Genomic DNA, 17965 nt, shown 5'->3' on the forward strand with positions numbered 1-17965 from the left:
ATTAAATATCCTATCTATTTCATATTTCAATGTCTCCATTATTTCCCAAATATCTTCTACAACTTTAAAAATCAAAGTTCACTCACTGCATTTGGCAGTTTTGTCTCTAAAGAGTGTCTTTTAATCTAGAATAATTGAGCAACTTTTTTCATTTCACTGCCTTTTTGAAGAATATGTCTTATACATCTCACATTATATAAATCACAAATCACTGAATCTGTCTGATGGTTTCCTCATCATATCACCTACATTTCCTGTAAACTGGAAGGGAGAACTAGAGGCTCGATTTGATTCAATTTAAATCTTTGCTTCACAGGTTGTGTTAGAACTTACTGCATTACATGCAACCCTTAATTTTTCTTTTTTGTATTTTGTGTATATTTAAAATTCTCCATAATAAAAAGTAAAAACAAAACATTAGTGCTGGGAGGGGATTGGACAAAGGAGAGGGGCAATTAAAGGTAGGGGATCTCTTTTTGAGGTGATGAAAATATTCTAAAATTGACTGTGGTGATGGTTGCACACATATGTGAATATATCAGAACCACTGAACTATACATTTTACATGGATGAATTGTATGGTATGTAATTATATTTCAATAAAAGTATTTTAAAAACAACAGAAATTGAGGAATTCACACCATTCATGTGCCTGCCATAGTGCTGAAAAGTCCAGGTTTCAATTGGAAGTAAAATACAAACTGAAGAACCATTTGGAATACAACCCAGAAGGCAGTGGCTATGATGTTCAACCAGGGGAAAATGTGGGCACCTAAGAATATGGCCAACTCCCCTCTTTGGCAGGTCAATCCAGACTTGTCCTTGAGTTTAAAAACCCTGATATTATGCGCTGAACTGTGACCCCTACAAATTCATATGTTGAAATCCTAATCCAAGGACCTCACAATGTGAGTATATTTAGAGATAGAGCCTTTAAAGAGGTAATAAAGATTAAATGAGGTCATTAGGGTTGGGTCCTAATCTAACATAACTGGTGTCTTCATAAGAAGAGGAAATTAGCAACACAGGCTAACACAGAGGAAAGACCATGTGAAGATAGGAGATGCCCATTTACAAGCCAAAGAGAGAGGTCTCATAAGAAATCAACCCCAATGACACACTGATCTAGAACTTTTAGCTCCAGAAACATGAGAAAATAAATTTCTGTTAAGCCACTAATTCTGTGGTATTTGTTATGGTAGCCCTAGCAGACTAATACACCCAACTTCCTTGAAGAACAACGTATTTGATGGTGACCAACTCATGATTATCCCAAAAGGAGGAAAAAGGGAGTTCCAGAACCTGGAGATGCAGAGCAGGTGACATGTCAGGAGATGGCTTTGCCCTTGGTGTCAATTACAGGCCAGGGCACTATAACTTCTTGTTTGGGGGAGGTCAGATGAAGTACACCTGTGCCTCTGCCCCTAAAAAAGCATATTGCTCTGGACAAATCACCTGACCACGTGTACAACATCTCCTGTCCTTGCAGATATGGGGCAACTGTCTAGCTGTTCCTGATTCTACAGTTCAGGTATTCCACATACCCACTCACAATGGCAGTCTTAGGAAGCCCCCAAGAAGAGGTGAATTGTCTGGAGTTCCTCAGATGGTTCTCTTTTGGAAGGCTTTTAAAGAGTAACCACAACTACATCATCGTTCCAGTGCTGTGGTGGATGATATTTTCTATAGCTGAATGTTTTCTTACACTTAACAAGTTCTTTTCCCAATTTGGAGTCGCTGAGGTAAAATAAAGTCTGAGTTGTCACTGAAGGTTTTTCCACTTTCAGTTCTTTTACAACAACGCTATTTGGAATTGATAGAGAACATGGGAGGAGGTCCCATTGGATCCATAGCATGAGGGCTGAGCCAAAAAGAGAGAGAGATACAAAGAGCTGGCTCTGGGTAGAAGGTTTTCAACCAGATAGCAAAACTGTTCCTTCACTTCTCACTGCGGAAGTACATATCAATAACGTAAACTTACAACTCACCTTCCAGCTTCAGAGGTAAACACACCATTTTAATAGCACCCAAGAGGCCTCGAAAGGAATAAAAGGAAAGCACACTGTCCCTCCTTGGGGGCAAATATCAGGCCTGGAAAGCCCTCAGATTCACTAATGTGAAAAAAACAAGTGACATATGAGATGAATTAAAAGCCTCTGCAACTTGACGCAAACAAAAATAGATATGAAAAAATATATTCAAGAAAAACTGGGAAAGAAAAAGAAAAATGAGTTCAAAAGAGGAAAAAAATAAATTAAACTTGGCCATCAGGACAGAAAAACTGAGAAGAAATTCAAATGTAAAACATTATATATGAAAACGGAGCTCTAAGAGAGTAAAATAATTTATAGACTACTAGGTAAAACTTTATGTCACTGTTTGACAGTCTAGTAAAATGATGATTTCCAGGTATATATTACCAAAATTAATAAAGAGGTACAAATCTAAACAGTGTAACCCCTAAAGAAATCAGAATGTTGCTAAAGACTTGTCCCTCTTCCCTGCAAATGGATCAGACCCAGTTATTTTTATCCTTCAAAGAATAAGTCCCATATTATACAAACTCTTCCAAAACACTTTGCAAAGCAAGCAAAAACTTAATAAATTCAATCTAGTTCTGTACTTAAAAAAAAAAAAAAAATCACAAGTGGGTTTTATACGAAGAATGCAAAGAAATTTCAATTATTTGGAAACGTCAAAAAATTACAAAAAGAATGAATGACATGACCCATAAAATTACACCAATAGATTTTAGCAGCCATTATAATAAAAACTAAGTATAATTGCTATAGTGTGTACTATGAGCCAAGCACTGTGATAAGTGCCTCACACTTATGGAATAATTTTATCCTAACATCCCTATGAGGTAGCTTCATTTTAATAGACGGAAGAACTGAGACACAAGGAAGCCAAGTGACTTGTTGAGGATCACACACCTAAGAAAGTGGTGGATTCAGGATTGAACCTAGAATTCAAGGCACAAAATCTGTGCCCTTAACTACAATTCTATATTGTTTCTTCTAAAAGGTGGAATAGAAGTGCTGGCCAGTTTTGCTCAGAGGTTAGTGCACTGGCCCATGGACCAAAGGGTCAAGGGTTCAATTCCCAGTCAAAGGCATGTACCTGGGTTGTAGGTTTGATCACTGGGCAGGTCAGGGCATGTGCAGGAGGCAACTAATCAATGTCCCTCTCTCACATTGATGTTTCTCTCTCTCTCCCCCCTTCCCTCCCTTCCACTCTCTCAAAAAGTCAGTAGAAAAAATATCATCAGTGAGGATTAAAAAAAAAATTGGAATAGGAGGGAGGGCAGAAGGGGAGAGAGAAACATCAATGTGGGAGACACATCCATTGATTGCCTTACACATGCCCCCTCCATATATTATAGAATATCAGACACTAATAATGAAGTAACAGTAGTGAGACTTCCAGGAATACATGTAGAAGATATCCCATGATAAAATGCCACTTCCATATTTAAGAGCTTCTAGGGGTAAGTAGACTGTTCCCAATTTAAAGATGGTACAATTGGAGAGGTAAGCTCTAAAAAAATTATTTATTAAAAACCAGTACATGCCCAGACAGGCGTGGCTCAGCAGTTGAGCGTCAACCTAGGATCTAGGCGATCAGGGTTTGATTCCCGGTCAGGGCACAAGCCCAGGTTTCGGGCTCCATCCCCAGTTGGGGAGTGCAGAAGGCAGCCGATCAATGACTCTCTCATCATTGATGTTTCTCTCTCTCTCTCTCTCCCCCCCTTTTCCTCTCTCTGAAATCAATAAAGATATATTTAAAACAAACAAAAAAAACAGTACATGAAAATTATCTATATGCTAAAAGAAATAGATATCATACCTAACCTCAAAAGAACCTATAATAAGTTGGTCTGGATGTATGCACATATGGATTAAGTGGGGAATAATTTACAAGGCAATTTAACAAGAGTTGCACATTGTAGCACCAGCTAATTTCAAACACTGAGGTCCAATGAATAAGAGGAATGAAGAAGCATCTGAAGAAGTAAGCCTTTGACTGATGAGCTGGATCTGGAAGGATCTACAGACAAAAGTGATCTGGAAAGTTCTGAGGGACACAGATTAGCAAATGGGAAAAAGGAAAGGCTCTCTGAGGAGGGAGTAATAGTGATGAGGGTCTAGTTTAGAGTAGAAGTTTAAAATGTGGGTAAGGAGGGCCACAGCCAAGAGAAAGTAAAGAATGGGACAGTCTTGCAGACTGACTTCATAAAATACAGGAGGTGGAACAGAATAAGGAAGATACAATCTCTGTCCTTGAAAAGCACAGTATGATAATGGGATGCATAACTAAGAAATGAGATACATTTCTAAACAGTCGAAAGAAGGGGAGAAAGAGAGAAGAGAGAGAGGGAGAAAGAAAGGAGGGAGAAAGAAAAGAGGAAGGGAGGGAAACCCTAAAAGTACATGAAATTTGTATTCATACTTCCCCAATAGTGGAAAGGGATATACTGTTCCTCCCACTCTACCATCATGACCCAGCAGACAGCATTTAGGGAATGGCCCACTTTGATTAGTGGTTCCAAGAGGGGAGCAGGGTAAACATCCTTCTTACAAAGAAAGCTTAATTCAAAATTCCATGCTATCTTAGAAACTTAGACCTTAAGAAACTGACTGAGTCAGACCTGAGTGCTTCTCTCCAGTGTGAGTTCGCTGGTGATGATTAAAAGTGGAACGCTGACTGAAGGCTTTCCCACACTCAATACATTCATAGGGTTTCTCCCCAGTGTGAACTCTCTGGTGCACAATGAGTTGTGAGCTGTCACTAAAGGCTTTCCCACAATTGTTGCATTTATAGGGTTTCTCCCCGGTATGGGTTCTCTGATGTACCATTAGACTAGAGCTGTAACTGAAGACCTTCCCACACTTGTTACATTCGTAAGGTTTCTCCCCAGTGTGAATTCTCTGGTGTATAATGAGATGTGAGTTTTGGTTGAAGGATTTTCCACATTCATTGCACTGATAGGGCTTTTCACCTGTGTGAAGTCTCTGATGTCTAATAAGACATTTACTCAGGCTGAATGCTTTACCACACTCATTACATTCAAACGGTTTTTCTCCAGTGTGAATTCGCTCATGGTCAACAAGTTGAGAGTTCTGATTGAAAGCTTTTCCACACTCCCTACATTTGTATGGTTTTTCCCCAGTGTGCAGACTTTGATGTCGAATAAGACATTTACTCCGGCTGAAGGCCTTGCCACACTCGTTACACTCATAAGGCTTCTCCCCAGTGTGAATTCTCTGATGGTCAATAAGATTTCTATTAGAACAGAAAGCTTTCCCACATTCATTACACTTGCAGGGTTTCTGACCAGAGTGAAGTACCTGATGTTGGACAAGACTTTTACTCTGAATGAAGGTCTCCCCACACTCATTGCATTCATAAGGTTTCTCCCCAGTATGGGTTCTTTGGTGGTCAGTGAGTTGGGAACTCTGAGTGAAGGCTTTTGCACATTCATTACATTTATATGGTTTCTCCTCATTATGGAGTCTCTGGTGTTGAATGAGATGGGAACTGTGTCGATAGGTCTTCCCACACTTGCTGCATTCATACGGTTTTTCCCCTGTGTGGGTTCTAAGATGAACCATAAGCTGAGAGTTCTGCCTGAAGGCTTTACCACACTCATTACACTCATAGGGTTTCTCTCCAGTGTGGATTCTCTGATGGCCAGTAAGGTGTGAACTCCGATTGAAAGCTTTACCACAATCATCACATTGATAGAATTTCTGTGACTTTAGAACCTGATGTTCTGCAGGACTGCAGGACATATTCTGATGTTCCCCAAGGTCCTTATAGTCATCACATCCATCTTTTGGGGATTTGTTTTTATATTCGTGTGTTATTTCCAGGAAATTATTTTGTAGTCCGCTCCCTTCCTCTTCTGAGGGTTGTGCTTCTAGCTTCCCTAAAGCATCTTCACAGGCATTTCTAGCTCCTGGTCCCCCAGGAACCTCCCCATACAGGCCTCCTGATGTCCCATCAGATGACTCTGATCCTTTGGAAATCTCCTGCCTTGGAGGTAACTCTGAATTCTCCATCTGAGTCTCACCTGATGCAGAAAGAAGGAAGAAAAAAGCTTTTACTCATTACCTGTCCTACTGAGGAAACAGAATCATCAGGAGTCTATCTACCTGAAAAGCCTTCAAGTTATTGGTAAGGAATAAGCTGATGATAGAAAATCAGTAATAGCTCAAGTTTTCCTTCATGGACAGAAAGACAAAGTGGCCAAAGATGATCAGTGGAGAGATGAGGAGCCATCAGGACAGTGACGGATGAGGAGCCATCAGGACTGAGAGATGTCAAGTCAGCATAGTCAAGTAAGCAGAGCAGTTGAAAAGCAAAAGACTGGGTGTAAAGTGTGTTTGATCTTCCAGAAGTCACTGTGACCATGACATTGTATGCTCCCATGATCCTCAGCAATGATGTTGGTGAGAGAGTGCAGGCAAATATCTCAAATCAAGTATGAGAAACAGTGTGGGTAAACATGAAAGTTGAAGGAAGATTTACATTATGAGAGTATGATTAGGAAAAAGTATAAGAAAGAAGGGAATCTGGTATGACAGGACAGTGACAAGATTTTGAGAAGCCATGGATTCAGAAATGTTGGGGTACAGTACTGATGGGGAGGGCAAAGTTCTAAAAGTGGGGATCTCCTGGACCCTGGAGCACCGGACTGTTAAGAACCAGTGGGACACTGTTATAAAAATTGACAAAGGCATCATTAATTTCAAATATAAATCAAAATGTGACTTTTGTATCTTGATATTCTCGAATCACTGGGAAACTTAAGAGTTGACTATGTGCTTGTGAATTTTTTAATAAAAAAAGCTGGGAGAAGACAGAGCAATCATACTTATAGACAAATACAAAATTTTGGTTCCTTTCAATCACATCTAAACTAAGCCTACAAACCATCATGTAACTTTAAATGTGGAAGGTGCAAATTTCTGAATCACTGACTCCTGAATCCATACTCTCCAGAGGAGCCTTGTCAATCACAGAACCTGTCCTGACAACAGCACCCTCAAGGAGCTACCCTATTCTAGTCTTTTCTGAAGGAAAAGTTGGGGCAACCATGCTTTGTACCAAGTAACACAGCTCATCCCATGATGCACCACAGGTTATTGGAACAGGGCCAGGAACTACAGCCAAGTACAGCTTTTCTGTAGGTTAGTCATCAGCCTGCTGTGGCCAGGGCCAAAGTTCTGACCAGCGATGATACTTAACAACTGAACCACCCTTGGAGTCCCTCTCTAAGTAAACTCTGAATTGGAAGTAGGGCAAAAGGAAGAAAGTAAAAGCTCAAGCTGAAATGATGTGTGGGGAGAAGCCAAGCCATTAGGAGCCACAAGAAGCAGAAAGCATGAGAGAACAAGTCTAATTTAGAAGGAGCTATGAGGGGAGAAAAGATTCAGAGTTAAGACAATAGGTATCAGTGGAAGGAGATACACAGGGAACAGCTGTGTTATGTTCCCAATTCAACAGAGTGTAAAAATTCATTTCCTTTTGTTGCCGAGGTTCCCATGCTCCTCATTCTCAATGAGCCCCTTCTTCCCCAAGTCAGTCTAGCTGGTCAGTTTGTAAAAGGTTCCCATTCCTTTAGCCTTATTGTAAATAGCACAGCTCATCACTTACAATAACTTGAGTGGCTCTCTATTCCTTACAAACTCTAATTAAACCACCCTAGCTCAATCCATTATGAAGTCAAGAGAATGTTGATAACTGTTAATGCTGGGTGATGGGCACAGAGAGGTTCATTATACTGTTCTGCTCTGTCTATATTACAATTTTTTCATAATAAAAGGCTTAAAAAGAAAAAGAACATAGCGAAGAAAACATGAAGGATGCAGATGCTAAGTTACTGGGGCACAGAATCATTACCCAGTGAGGCTATGCTGGGGTCAGTTTCTGGCACGATGCTGTGGTACAGGGCTCTCTGACTCAGTGCTGGACCTTCCCGCTTCTTCTCAGCATAGTCCACAGACAGGCACTTGTATGCTGCAGACCCCTGCAATGACAAGCTTCTATTGCTCAGAGACATTCCCACCCCCAAGGGCAGAGTCATCAGGGATACCAAGAGCACAGGGTAAGAGCCCTGGTGGGCAAAGGGGTGCAGGAGGGAGAACTGGGACGACATATTTAAAAGGATAAGTCCAGGGCAAGAGAGAGTCCACGAACTCAGTAGGAGGGACCAGCTCCAGTGGAAGCCACAAGAGCATTCTCAGAATGGGCCAGCACCCGGGAGATGAGCTCACCTGGGGCCTAGTCATCCGAAGCACAGATGCTGCTGCTTGGTCTCCTGTGTTCCCCACTTGGGGAGGGGCAGGCACTGGGGAAACACGTTGAGCTGAGGGAGGGAAGAAATCTATGAGTGGAGAAGCCCTGTCCTTGGCTTCAATAAGGTCTGTATCCCATTGAGTGGGTTGAAGAGAAAAACAGGCAGCTCCACACTCACAGTTTCTGATCCCTCATCCACACAGGCATTATCTTAAGTGTGCTGTGAATTTTACATGGAGGGCGCAGGACAAGGTCTCTGGTGAAACTGAAAACTGGTCTCTGAGCCCTCCCTCTCTTCCACCTCTCATAAGGAAGTTATACTTCTGACCACTTCCTCTCCATACGGCTTCCCTAGCACCAGCCTCACCTGATCTCCCCCTCAGATCTCTGCCCCCCACCACCATTCCCTGGTTTCTCCTCCTTCCCCTGCTCTCTCATTGGACACTGTAGGCACTCAGGCCTCAGAGCTTCCTGTTCTCCCTGTCAGAGATCTCACCGACTCTCACTGTCTAATGATGCTCTTAAGTTCAGTTCTCTCTTAGACACTTTCATGAGCTTCCAGGTATTTGGACATTTCATTTGCTGTCCGACAACACCTTAACTTCATAGTCTCAAATGTATGTTCTTACCATCTTCCTTTCCTGACTTCTCAAGTTGTCTCCATGATTCCAGACATTGTCCAAAACTCTCTAATTTCCCCTCCTCTCCCTTGCCCCATGGGTTTTTCCTCCACAATGCTTGTCACATCTATCACTTTCCACACCACTCAACCTCACTCAGGCAATAATCTCCTCTCATCTATTCTCCTACACTAGCCTTCTAATAATGCTCCCAGCCACTGGTCTACTCATTCGAACCATAATACTGGTGTGTCAGAGTAATTTTCCTGAAATAGTTCCTAACACACATCATCCCCTGACCCCCCAAATCATCCTGACCTCAACTCTAAGGCCCTGTACAAGCCTCAAATACAGTCCTCCCTGGCCCCAGCTCAATAGGGTCCAAGGATTAACCACTTACTGTCTTTGTTTATACTCTTTACTCAGTGCCCACCATCTTTCTCCATCTTTTAAATTTCTCCCTGATTTTTCACTGTCCAATCACTGCTACCTCCTCTATGAAGCATCCCCTACCCACCCAGCTCACCATTAACAATGTCACATTGCTCATCTGTGATGGCATCAGACGCCTGGGGACAGATATCACTCATGTATCTTATGAAGTTGTCTCTTCTGACACTATGACTGACTCTCTGCCAAACAGGTGACTGGCTCTTTGAAAGCAGTCAAGGTGTGCCATGTATCTCTGTTGCCAACAGTGCCTTTCCCATGACATGTGCTTGACTGAAACTTGCTAAATACATGAATGGTTGAAGAATAAGCAAAAGGAAATGAACAAAGTCACTAGGGAAGGAAGACAGGGGGAAGGACAAGGAGGGATTCCAATAGGGTGGGATATGGGGAGATGAAGGAAAGGTGACTCCAGAAGAGAGGAGACGGGACTAGAGGCCAGAGCCAGAGATGCGAGTACCAGAGTGCCCATTGGAGAGGCAGTATGGCCCTGAGACATGAAGAGGCTCCAGGTGGGCTCCAGGGGCTGAATTATCACTGAGAGGTGAGGCAGGAGGAGATTCCTCTGTTGCACTCAAGGCTGTCATCTCCTCCAAATGCATTTCCTGTTCCTGTGCTGGAGCTGAATCCTAGAGACAGGAAAATACAATTGAGTTCAAAAGAGCATCCTTGACGGTACTGAATCCAAAACCCCTAAGAAGCACTCCAAGAAAGAAAGCCAGGGAGAAGAAGAGCCACAGTATCCTTCAAGCCCCACCAGTACAGCCTACTGGGGGGATCTACTACTTGCCATCCTTCTGCTGACTTTCCTGTTAGAAGCTTGAAGACCAGATTATATAACCACTTCCCCTCAGTGTCAGTTCTTTAGACACAAATTTGCTTTAAGAACCATCTAGAAAAAGAAACCAGGAGAGCAATTCAGTACACTTCCTAGGTCCTGAGCCCACAGAAGAGACCAACCAGAAGTACCAAGGAAATAAAAAATGATAGGCGTACACATCTGTATGTGTACAAATAATGCTACTGAGGCTGGCAGCTAAAGCAATATCCCAGAACAGTGGCTGACAAACCTCAAAAGAGCTTTTCTAATTCTCTCAGCAAAAGTGTCTCCTTTTCAGAGAAACCATCCCTAACCACACTGACAAAGCAAGGACAGTCACTCTCAAATTACATGATTAAATTTCCTATAGCATATACTACTTATACCTTCATTGTCTATTTCTCCCCCAATAAAATACAAGCTTTTTGTCTTGACCACTAGCTTCTAGAACAATGCTGAGCCCAACATTGATGCTCAATTAACAATATTTGCTAACTGACTTCTTCTCCATATTTTGCTTTAAGTTCTTAGGGTTATCTGCAGGCTCAGTTTTCAATATGTACTACCTCTCCTCAATGATTTATATAAAAAGTCAAGTAAGATCAAATAACACCAATCTTTAGAGACCTTTAAAATATTTCAAAGCATAGATCTTTTATTTCTAACTGTTGCTTGTCATCAAACCAGCTCCTCACAATCTCATGGTTACTATTTTTACCAGCATTTGGAACAAAAAAATCTAAAACATTATCCAAATAAATCACATTTATAAGCTCACTCACTCTGGCATGTATACAGTACAGCAGAAGGAGAAAATAACCGCTCCTTCAATAAACCATGCTGACTTTCCATAATCATGGTATGTTCAATAGACATGTTATACCCGTATGTTAGACATTATAAAAACCAACACTAATAAAGTTTTCTGTTAAAGAGTAAAAAACTTAAATAAAATAAAATAAATAAAATAAAATAATAAAATAAAATAATAATAAAATAAAATAAAATAAAATAAACAAAACAAAACAAAACAAAATAAAATAAATAAAATAAACCATGCTGGACTTGCCCAATTGGGTTACATCTGCTGAGATGGGAGGGAACTCGCTCCTTTAGTGTATCTCTCTCCAGTATAGTGGTAGGACCAGGAGGCTCCCTGAGGGTCTGTAGTCCCCAGGGTCTCCACTGGACAGGTCTTACAAATGGGAGTTATAGCTCTTAAATACAGCAGCTATGGGTACTGGCAGAAGATGGAACTTAACTGCACTGTGACAACAGAACCTTGTAATTCACCGGCAATTAAAGCCTGGCCCAGTTACTGTTCATAATCTAGGACTCACAGGTTTCCTTTCCCCACAGGCATGAAATCCCCATTCCAATTTTCATTCTAAGATGGCATTCCACAGCAACACACTAGTGGAAAGCTAGGGGCTTAGAACCTAGGGAGCTGGAAAATCCTGGTTCCCACACTTGGTGGTAATCAGCAATAACCACACTTTGGCTAAGTCTCAGGGACCAAGGGAATGCTTCCTAGCTTTGTCATCCTACATGAGTCAACTAACCTCTCTGTGCTTGTATCACTTGTCAAATGTAGATAATGGTTATTATCTGCATATTTTGTAAGACTGCTAGGAGCTCAAATAAAAGGATATAAAAGTATTTTGCAAGCTGCATGATTCTGCAGCCCAGCAGGAATTACTCTACAACCCTTTCTAGTCCTAAAGAGAAGCACACACATGTTCCCTCCTGCTAAGCAGGCTGACTCTGATCTGCCCTGATAGACCTTAATCTCCCCCTGGCAAACTGCCATGAGAAAGCTTATTTATTCATTTAGCCATAAATACATTTTATGAGCCAGTGCTAGGAGAGACAACCCTGCTCTCATCTCTTCATGTCAAAAAACTTAAGCTAACAATAGTGGCAGAGTAAGAAATGGAGTCCAAAGACCCCACTCCTAGGCTGGAGCCATGAGTGTTCAGCTGCCCTGACTGTGAACTGTTAGCCACTCTGTTGGGTTTGTGACTCAATCACCTTTTTCTGAGGCTCTCTGTATAAAAAAAGACTGAGTTTGAATGGAGGGAGCATTCTCTTCTGCTTAAAGCAAAAGAAGGAAGGAAATAGGAAAAATTTTCTTCCACCCTCCTCAGTAAATGGCACTCTTAACAGTTCTTCAGTCACTTGTCTTTGCCCATGGTTGGGCCTACTTGCTTTCTAGACCTGTGATGTTTACTTGTTTATACAAGAAAATATTGGTTGACAATGGATTTGATAATGCCAAACGGGCACTGTCTAGTACTCCTGGAAAAAGGGCTAGCCCTAGGAATCCAATCAGCTGGAATTGATTCTGTAGGCATACATATGTAATCATGTTTTTAAAAGCATTGAATAAATTATGTGATGGGTACTTGGGAAATTTCATTTACTGTTTTTTCCTGGTAAATTGCAAAGGATTAAACATAGAGGGGATCCTAATTCACCCTACTCAGTTACAAGGGAGCAATTTGAGACTCATCAGGAGGAACTGATTTATCCACGGTGTGATGTGTCAATTTAGCACCAATCTAGGTATTGCTGTGAATGTATTTTGTACATAATCAGTTTTCTTTAGCATCCTACATAACCTGATGGGCCTTATTTCATCAGTAGTAAGGCCTAAAATTCAGAGCTGATGGTTCCATGAAGAAATTCTGCCTGGAGACAGCAGCTTCAGCCTGTGCCTGAGAGTTTCAGCCAGACCTTCCAGTTGGCCTGCCCTACAGATTTCAGACTTGCCTTGTTAGCTCCCATAATCACACAAGCTACTGTCTAGCAATAATACAAATATAAATGTATATAAAAATAATTTTCTACTGGTTTTTCTTCTTTGGCTGAACCCTGACTGATACACATGGTCTCTGAGCTGGTTAGCTCTGTGGTCCTAGAAACCAGATTTCTCCATGTTACCACACTTTTGACTCCCCAATTTTTCCTTTAATTTGAATTACCTTGGCTTTAAATTTGAGAGAACCTAGGGAAATAGTAAAAATTGAGTTAAAGGGGTAAAAAAACCCCAGTTGGCTTTGGAAAGGAACAAAGGAACAAATGTTTATGAGGCCAGAAATGCCACCTCTTATAAAGAAACTAAAAGGCAGGAAGAGAGAGAAATTGACTCTGACAAGTCTGAGGAAGGGAATAAAGAGAAGTTCTCAAATGTGGGCCCATACCCGAGGTTTACTTCTGTCCACCATGCTCCTGCATTCTAACCAATGTGTAGATCCTCTACCTGCCAGGAGTGCTGTGTGGATCTCCAGGCTAGAGCTGGCTCACAAAGCACTATTTCACAAAGTGATTCACAGTTTGGCTGCAATCTGCATTTTTGGTCATGGCTTGGAGCACAAAAATCTTTCCCCTTTATCCAGGTCTGGCTCACGAATCCTAAGGGCAAGGCAGCCTAAAGCCTAAGAAATGGAGAATGCCTATTCCCAGGTTAACCTAAGCACCAGATAATGGTTCTAGATGCCATTCTAGACTCAACTGCTCACCTCTCCTGGTCCACTGAGGTGTCTCTGGAAATCCTCCACCACGGCCACAGCTTCCTCACCACTCTCGGGGTGATGCAGTTGTACCCAGGTCTGGAGCTCGCCGGGCAGGATGCTCAGGAACTGCTCCAGCACCAGCAGCTCCAGGATCTGCTCCTTGGTGTGCACCTCTGGCATCAGCCACCAGCGGCAGAGCTCCCGAAGCCTGCTCAGCGCCTCCTGCGGCCCAGACATCTCATGGTAACATAACTGCCTGAAGTGTAGCCGGAAAATTTCACAAACAGGAGGGTGATTCTTTTGGAGGCTGCAGCCTTGCCCCCAAGTCTGGCTCCCTGGCTCCTGCTTTCCGGTCAGGCGTCCCTCCTGCTTCTGGAGAACACCAGCCCTGGAGATGAGGCCTAAAGTTCCCCTGCCTTGGGTGGCCATTATGACCCCGAAGGGAAGCTTGTTCCAGCAGCAGTTTGTCCAATTGAAATGATGGTTTGTAATTCAGGTCTCAGGAGTTGTTTTTCAGAGTTCGGGTGTGGGGTGAGGGGGCTGTCACCTACAGAAACATCAAGAGAGAAATCAGAGTCCTTGGAGTGTTCAGCCCCAGGTTGATGACAGACCTCCCACATTTAAAAAGCTAAGCTCCAGAAAAAAAGATAGAAAGAGCACAGCCAGGGTAGTCTCTCTAAGCATCTCTCCAAGTGACTTACCTTCTTAGACTTTCAGTGGCTTCCTATAGGATAAAACCTAAATATCTATGCCTACCATTCACAGCCCTTCACAACATGGTCTTAGGCCTCTGTTCCAGCCACATCCCCTACCACTCTCCCTAGGTACCCAGGCTAGAAAGATAACAATGATCTCCAAATGTGGGAAATGCAAGATGATTCAAAGCTGTTATTTAACTCTTATTTAGCACATGCTTTATAGTGTGCATTAAATGTGAAAGATAGCACATATCTTTAACTTACAAATAAACCTATGTTGGAAGTGCATGCTCAACACTCTCTACCCTTTTTAAAAAAATACATCTTTATTAATTTCAGAGAAAGGAAGAGAGAGATAAAAACATCAATGATGAGAGTCATTGATTGGCTGCCTTCTGCACACCCCCTACTAGGGATTGAGCCCGCAACCTGGGCATGTGCCATGACTGGGAATCAAACCACAACCTCCTGGATCATAGAACCACTGAGCCACACTGGCTGGGCTCTTCTACCCTTTTCTATTGAGATAGAGCTGCACAGTAAAGTATGGGACTAAAGTTCTAGAGACATAACTAGAGTACTCTTTCCCTGTTTGGATTTTCCTTCTTCCTTTCTACTTTTGACAAACTCCTACCCATCTGTCAAGACCCAAATGCCATTTCCTCTTGAAGGCTGTCCTGATTGCCTCATACAGGGAGCTGGCAGCCTCCTTCTCTGACCCTATCACTGTAACACTGTACTTTAACTAGTTTACATACAACTCAACATTCACATCCTCCAAACTGCTGGGTGGCCACCAAAGGAAAGGAACCCAATGGAGTCAGGAAATGCCAGACGTTTTTTGCCCTGGACAGCATGGCTCAGTTGGGGTTGTCCCAGGGACTGAGAGGTGGAGGGTTCGGCTTCCAGACAGGGCACATGCCTGGGTTGCCGGGTTCAATCCCCCGTGGGGGGTGCATACAGCACCTATGGGAGGCAACCAATAGATGTTTCTCTCTCTAAAACCAATGAAATAATGTCCTCAGGCGAGTATCAAAAAAAATAAAATGCCAGACCTTTTTCTCCTCAACCTACCTTCCCTGGGAAACCTTCCTGATCTCTCCAGGCTTCAGTGTGGTTATTGCCTCAGTAAGACCACAGTACCTTTTTCATTCAAACTTCTGCTAGATTACTACTCACATTGTGTTTGTGGTTTATAGGGCTGTCTCCCCAACTTTCTGGGTGGACTCAGAGGGCAGGGCTGGTTCCCAGTCATCTTTGCACATGTGTGTACATGGCAGACAGAAACAGGTTTGGTAAACGAATGAATGTGGTTCATTTAGCAGATACTGAAGGGGGGGGGGGGCGTTTATTCAGTTTATATATGGTAAAACTTTGAAATCAGCATTTTAGTGGTAACGAGGGCATCTGTGCTCTGCTTCCAATTCGCCACGCATCTGGGTACCCAGGGTAAACTACTTCTCTCTAGGTCTCAGTTTCTTTAGGAAGGCAAAGATGGGCTTAAACATAACCCGTGAACTCTTAGGTCCCATACATTCCTACTTCCTTTACTGTTCCGAATGCTCAGCGGCTCATCTCATCCGGATTTCTGCGTGTCCAGGTCGCACTCCACGTTTGCAACTCCGACAGCGTCAGACGCGCTTCTGCCGCTTCGGCTCGTGTCCCGGCGCCAGGCTGGGAAACGCCGCGCTGTGCTTCGCGCCGGCCCCGGCGTCCGCGGCGCCGCTCACCTGGCCACGTCTGCCCCGCTCGTCGCTGTGCCCGCAGGGGTCCGGCTCCGTGCCAGGCACAGCTGGCCAGGGGAATGCGGCAAAGAGGAGACTCTACTTCTTGCTGCTTCAGAGCCTCACGGGACTGCGCCGCGGCTGCGGGGCGGAAGCGCGGGCGGGCCAGCGTCGCCGACTTGGGCTTTGGGCGGCCGCGGCGCCAGCCTAACGACCCGGCCGGGCAGCACCTCTTTTCCTGCCCGGGTCAGCTCACTGGGAGGACCGCTGTGGCAACGCCTTGGCGCCGGACGCTGTGCCGGGCGGCAGAAGCGAAAAAACAATGGCCGAGCCGGAAGTGAGAGAGGCCGCGCTTCCGGCCGCTCCAGGAACCCGGAAGTCTCGGCGTAAAAGGTGGGCTCGTGCGCCCCCGCACCTGGGACGGGGGTGGCGCCTTGGGTGCTGGGTCTTCTCGTTCCCAGGCCAACCCCGGCACCGCCACGGCAGCGGAGCAGGGCCTCCTGGCTGAATTTGCGGCTCTCAGACCATTCAAGGTCTGGGCGACCAGCCGCACCCTGGCTCTGCCTTTCTCCTCTTGGTGGCCTTGGGAAAGATACCCAACCTGAGTCTGACACCCAACCATCTAAAAAGTGCAGAGCGCGGCGTGTGCCTCGTGGGGCTACGAACGCTGGAAAGGGTAACATACAGACACTACATGGCAAAAGGCCTGGCATAGCCTGTGCATTCAGTCTGTTGTTATCATACTATACATCAGCAATTTTCAACCAGTGTGCAGCAAGAATGTTTAAAACGTTCAATACCTGACTAGTGAGGGGCACTGACCTCTTTTCCCTTAGAATGTCAAATAGAAAAATGACAACAGCCAACACAATAGCCGTCCAGTGTGAATGAATCATAATTATACCTATTTGATGGTCAGATCGGCAAATGTATGTGTGCATGCGTGCCCGCGCCCCACAGAATTTTAGTAATTCATTTATGTGTGTCTTTTTCATAAAAAAGGTTGAAAATCGCTGCTGTACCTGATGCTCAGGGCATTTGCATCCAATCTGAGTCGCAATGAAGTGAGCAACAGGCATGCCATTTCACTAATGAGGAAATAGGCTAAAAACCTGATATTTTGGCCCAAAGATGTGGTTAATCTTTATTTTTTTTTCTTTTTATCTTCACCGCAGGATTTTTTTCCATTGCTTTTCAGAGAGAGTGGAAGGGGGGAGAGAGATAGAGAGAGGTGAGATAAACATTAATTGGCTGCCTCCTGTAGGCGCCTGGATCAGGGCGGGGAACCTACACCTGAGGTACATGCCCTTGTCCGGGAATTGAACCCACGACGCTTTGGTCCGAGGGCAGACGCTCTAACCACTGACCCAAATCGAACAGGGCTCGTTAATCTTCCCTAGAACGACAGTCACACTCTGGTGGCCAAGGAGCCGATAAAAAGTGGGACGATATGAGGATAACATAATCTAGATGGAGTTATCTAGTCTAGTATCTGGGAGGCAGGTGTTACCCAGGTGGACTTCACCTTGAAGAATGATTTGCACGCAGAAGCAGGATATAAACAGCTTCCTGCTGCTAACATGACTGAGCAGGTCCCAGAGGCACCACTTCTGGGTATAATGGCCATGGGTGAAGGGTAAAGGATAAGATAAGCCACTTTCCAATGGAGTTGACTATGTATTTTATGTATCTCATTGTAGCCCGGCAGGTAGGTCCTTACAGGATCCAAAATAACAGTTTCCTGGGCTATTCAGTGATGAACAATATCCCAAGTGTTCTGGGCCAATGTCTGGACCACTGACACATGTCCCTCATGTCTCTGCACAAGACAGGA

The 17965-nt window shown here is 43.7% G+C and overlaps 1 protein-coding gene across 3 annotated transcripts; it reads right to left on the minus strand.

Moving 5' to 3' along the window:
- Positions 1-3539: 3539 nt before the first annotated feature.
- ZKSCAN7 (zinc finger with KRAB and SCAN domains 7) lies at positions 3540-16431 on the minus strand. 3 transcript variants are annotated; one of them, XM_016196107.2, is made up of 6 exons: positions 16138-16431; positions 13716-14256; positions 9835-10003; positions 8283-8374; positions 7909-8035; positions 3540-6076 (listed from the first exon to the last, which is right to left on the minus strand). In XM_016196107.2, the coding sequence occupies exons 2-6, from the start codon at positions 14136-14138 to the stop codon at positions 4629-4631; spliced, it is 2259 nt and encodes a 752-aa protein (XP_016051593.2). In that variant the 5' UTR covers positions 14139-14256; positions 16138-16431; the 3' UTR covers positions 3540-4628. The 3 variants fall into 3 exon arrangements, with proteins under 3 accessions (XP_016051593.2, XP_016051592.2, XP_016051591.2); XM_016196106.2 differs by lacking the exon at positions 16138-16431 and adding an exon at positions 15950-16130; XM_016196105.2 differs by lacking the exon at positions 16138-16431 and adding an exon at positions 15942-16130.
- Between the last annotated feature and the right edge of the window lie 1534 nt (positions 16432-17965).

This window comes from Miniopterus natalensis, chromosome 15 (assembly GCF_054644295.1).
Source record: "Miniopterus natalensis isolate mMinNat1 chromosome 15, mMinNat1.hap1, whole genome shotgun sequence".
NCBI lineage: Eukaryota > Metazoa > Chordata > Mammalia > Chiroptera > Miniopteridae > Miniopterus > Miniopterus natalensis.